At 65.4% G+C, this 2,700-nt stretch overlaps 1 protein-coding gene across 1 annotated transcript in view; it reads right to left on the bottom strand.

Annotated features, from left to right (window-relative positions):
* Positions 1–2,700, bottom strand: part of KCNQ1 (potassium voltage-gated channel subfamily Q member 1) — a 364,926-nt gene that overhangs the window by 72,680 nt on the left and 289,546 nt on the right. Inside the window, exon 18 of the mRNA XM_024749215.1 lies at positions 6–100. Coding sequence (XP_024604983.1) covers positions 6–100 — 95 coding nt within the window. The remainder of the gene's footprint in view (positions 1–5; positions 101–2,700) is intronic.

Here is a 2,700-nt window from a genome sequence, read left to right as displayed (position 1 = left end):
CCCACCTCCTCTGCAGCTCCTTGATGCGCACCATGAGGTTGAGGTGGCCCTGGGAGTACTGCTCGATGACATCCCGCACGTCGTAGGGCTTCCGCGCTTGCTGCGGTGGGAGAGAGAGAGTCACGCTGCGGGCTCAGCATTAGCGCAGTGACCGCGACCGCCTTCCGTGGTCTTCCAGGATTTAAGGAGCTGCCCATGTGGCACCACGGGGCGGGCCTGGATCAGCGCACATGCAGCGGCCGGGCTCAACCTCCCCGGGAGCTGGGTGACCCTGGGCCAGTACCTCGGCCTCTCTGGGCCTCAGCTTCCTGCCCGCTCACCCGCAGGGACCTGCCCACTCTCCCTTTCCAGGCCACCGGTCTCTGTTTTCAAGCTGCCTTGGAAGAGCTGGCCCAGCCGAGGGCCTGGGGGCCGGGGGCCAGCATGGCTGCCAGTCACGGTGTGGAGGGCACAGCTCTGTGCGGCCACCGCCTGCCTGGGCCCCAAGCTCACCCTCCGCACACTTGTCGGCCGGCGCACCCACTGCTCTTGGGGCGGGGAGGTGGCCCACCCCACCCCCTTCCCAGGCAGTTCCCTGAGCTGAGCAGGGGTGGCCCCGGGGGACAGGCCTCCTGCTGGGGCTCCCAGGCTGCCTGGGAAGGGAGGTTGGTCCCCCGGCAGGCCTGCGGCCATGGAGGCAGGGAAGGTAACCCCAGAGCTCCAGGCTCGGCGCCAGCCCTGAGCCCATAAATGCATCCGGGGCTCAGGTGAGACCACAACAGACAGAACGGGGCTTCTCACGACGTCAGCAAAACCTCCAGCCGCACTTATGGCCTCGATCCCAGGAGCTTACGGTCTGAGGGTCTCGCCCAGGTAGCATCGGGCTGGCCGTGTCGGGGTCTGATGGCCCAGGAGGCCCTTCGCCCACACAAGCGAGCCAGAGCCGCGTGGGGATATAGGCTACTTCTATTGGGAGAACCGCGGGGAGACAGGGTTGGGGGCCCCAGCTGGTCTCATTAACCCTGAAGGGCCCACACTAGTGATGGGCTGGGAGGTTCCTGCCTCTTGCTCGGGAGTGTAAGGGGCCTGAGAGACACGCCAGACAGCTGGCAGGGCAGGGCAGGGCGGGGCCGGCGGGTCAGAGGGTGAGAAGTAATAAGGCACAGATGCCCGTTGAGGGTCAGGGCCAGGCCTCAACCCTGGGAGCCCCAGGGCACCTGCCCTCCCTGCCCACCTGAGGCCTCCTTCTCCTTGGGGTGCCACCCCAGAGACTGGGGCTACCCCAGGCTAAGGGTAGGGCCACCTCTGCCTTCCAGAAAGATGGGGTTCCCCTGAGGGCAGGGTCCTGCCTCGATCTCTGGGCACCCTTCGGACACGTCCAGGGGCCCTGCCATCGACGCTGGCGGCTTAACTATGTTCTCGCAGCTCCCCACATCGTCCTGGACCCCAGGAATCCCGGGGCAGCACAGAATCCTCCTCCCTGTCAGGGACTCTGGGCACAAGAGTTCCAGGGGGTCCCTGCTCCCACAAGATCCGCCAGGCCGGGCCCTCACAGGTGACACCCAGCCCCGCTTTGGGCCCCGGGACCACCCTGTGTCCCTTTGTGGCCTACATGCCGAGGCCCGTGGTGGGGTCTCGGGGTCAGGAGGGGGGCGGGACTCTGGCAGGCTCTCTGACCTGCCACACACTCAGCTTCATGACAACTGTAACAGTGGCCCTTAGCTACAGGCTAGTGGTAGCACCCCAGGGCTCAGTTTGTCCTTCTGTGAGTTGGGGATGCTGAGCCCTCTGGCTGACAGGGAGGGAGCGGGGATGAAGTAAGATGGTAGGTGAGAAAGGCCAGCGGGTCCCGAACGGGCTCTTGCCGGGAGAGCCCGAGGTGGCCGTGACAGTGTCTGCGGCCGAGCCCAGGGTCTGCGTTGCTGTTCAACGCACACGCCACTGAGTCGTGACCTTGGCCTCCTGTGAGCTATACTGGGCACCTCCAGGCCTGCTGGAGCCGTCTGGGATGGGATCAGAAGAGGGGCAGGCTGGGTTCAGAGGTCAAAGTGGGGCAGGCCTGGTCTGGAATGGAGCGGATCCTTGCCCTGGTCCCCCAGACACCCCGGGAGGTCACGGCCCACAGCGTGCAGGGGAATCTGGGCACCTGAGCGTGTTAAGAGCCTCTGTGTGAATACGTGTTAAGAGCACAAGTGAATATGGATGTCCCTGTGGGAAGGCATAAGAGTACAGGTGACAGGTGTGTGTGTGCCCGGGCATGCGTGTGCATGTCTGCAGAAGCGGGCGTGGGGGTGGGGTGGGGCTCGTGAGCAGGCCCCCCACCCCCAGCCTCGCCTTGTCTAGGGTGTGGACCACGACAGGGTAACCGACGCCCAACTGACACCCAGGACCCGTGGCGCGGTGGGGTCCCAGGCCCCCTGAGAGTCATCTCAGAGCTGAGGAGTTCACCTCCCGCCCCCCAACCAGGGTCTGCTCAGAGCTCCTGGAGGCCTCTGCCGAGTGGTGGCCTGGGGCCCAGCTGGAGACATCATCTCAGCTTTCTCTCTGGAGCTCATTTCCTTGGCAGCAGCAGGAGCCCGAGATGAGCCGAGATAATGCCGGGCTGTCCAGACTGACCGCCGGTGGACATGCGAGTTCAAGGCAAACGTGAAGGGCTAAGAGGCTCTGGCTCCTCCGGCCAGACGCAGGGGCGGCCAGCCGGGTACTTATCGGCAGGAGAGG

Source organism: Neophocaena asiaeorientalis, unplaced genomic scaffold (genome assembly GCF_003031525.2).
Source record: "Neophocaena asiaeorientalis asiaeorientalis breed wild unplaced genomic scaffold, Neophocaena_asiaeorientalis_V1.1 scaffold43, whole genome shotgun sequence".
Classification (NCBI taxonomy): Eukaryota; Metazoa; Chordata; class Mammalia; order Artiodactyla; family Phocoenidae; genus Neophocaena; species Neophocaena asiaeorientalis.
The sequence above is the reverse complement of the archived record's forward strand: the minus strand, read 5'-3'. Positions and strand labels throughout refer to the sequence as shown.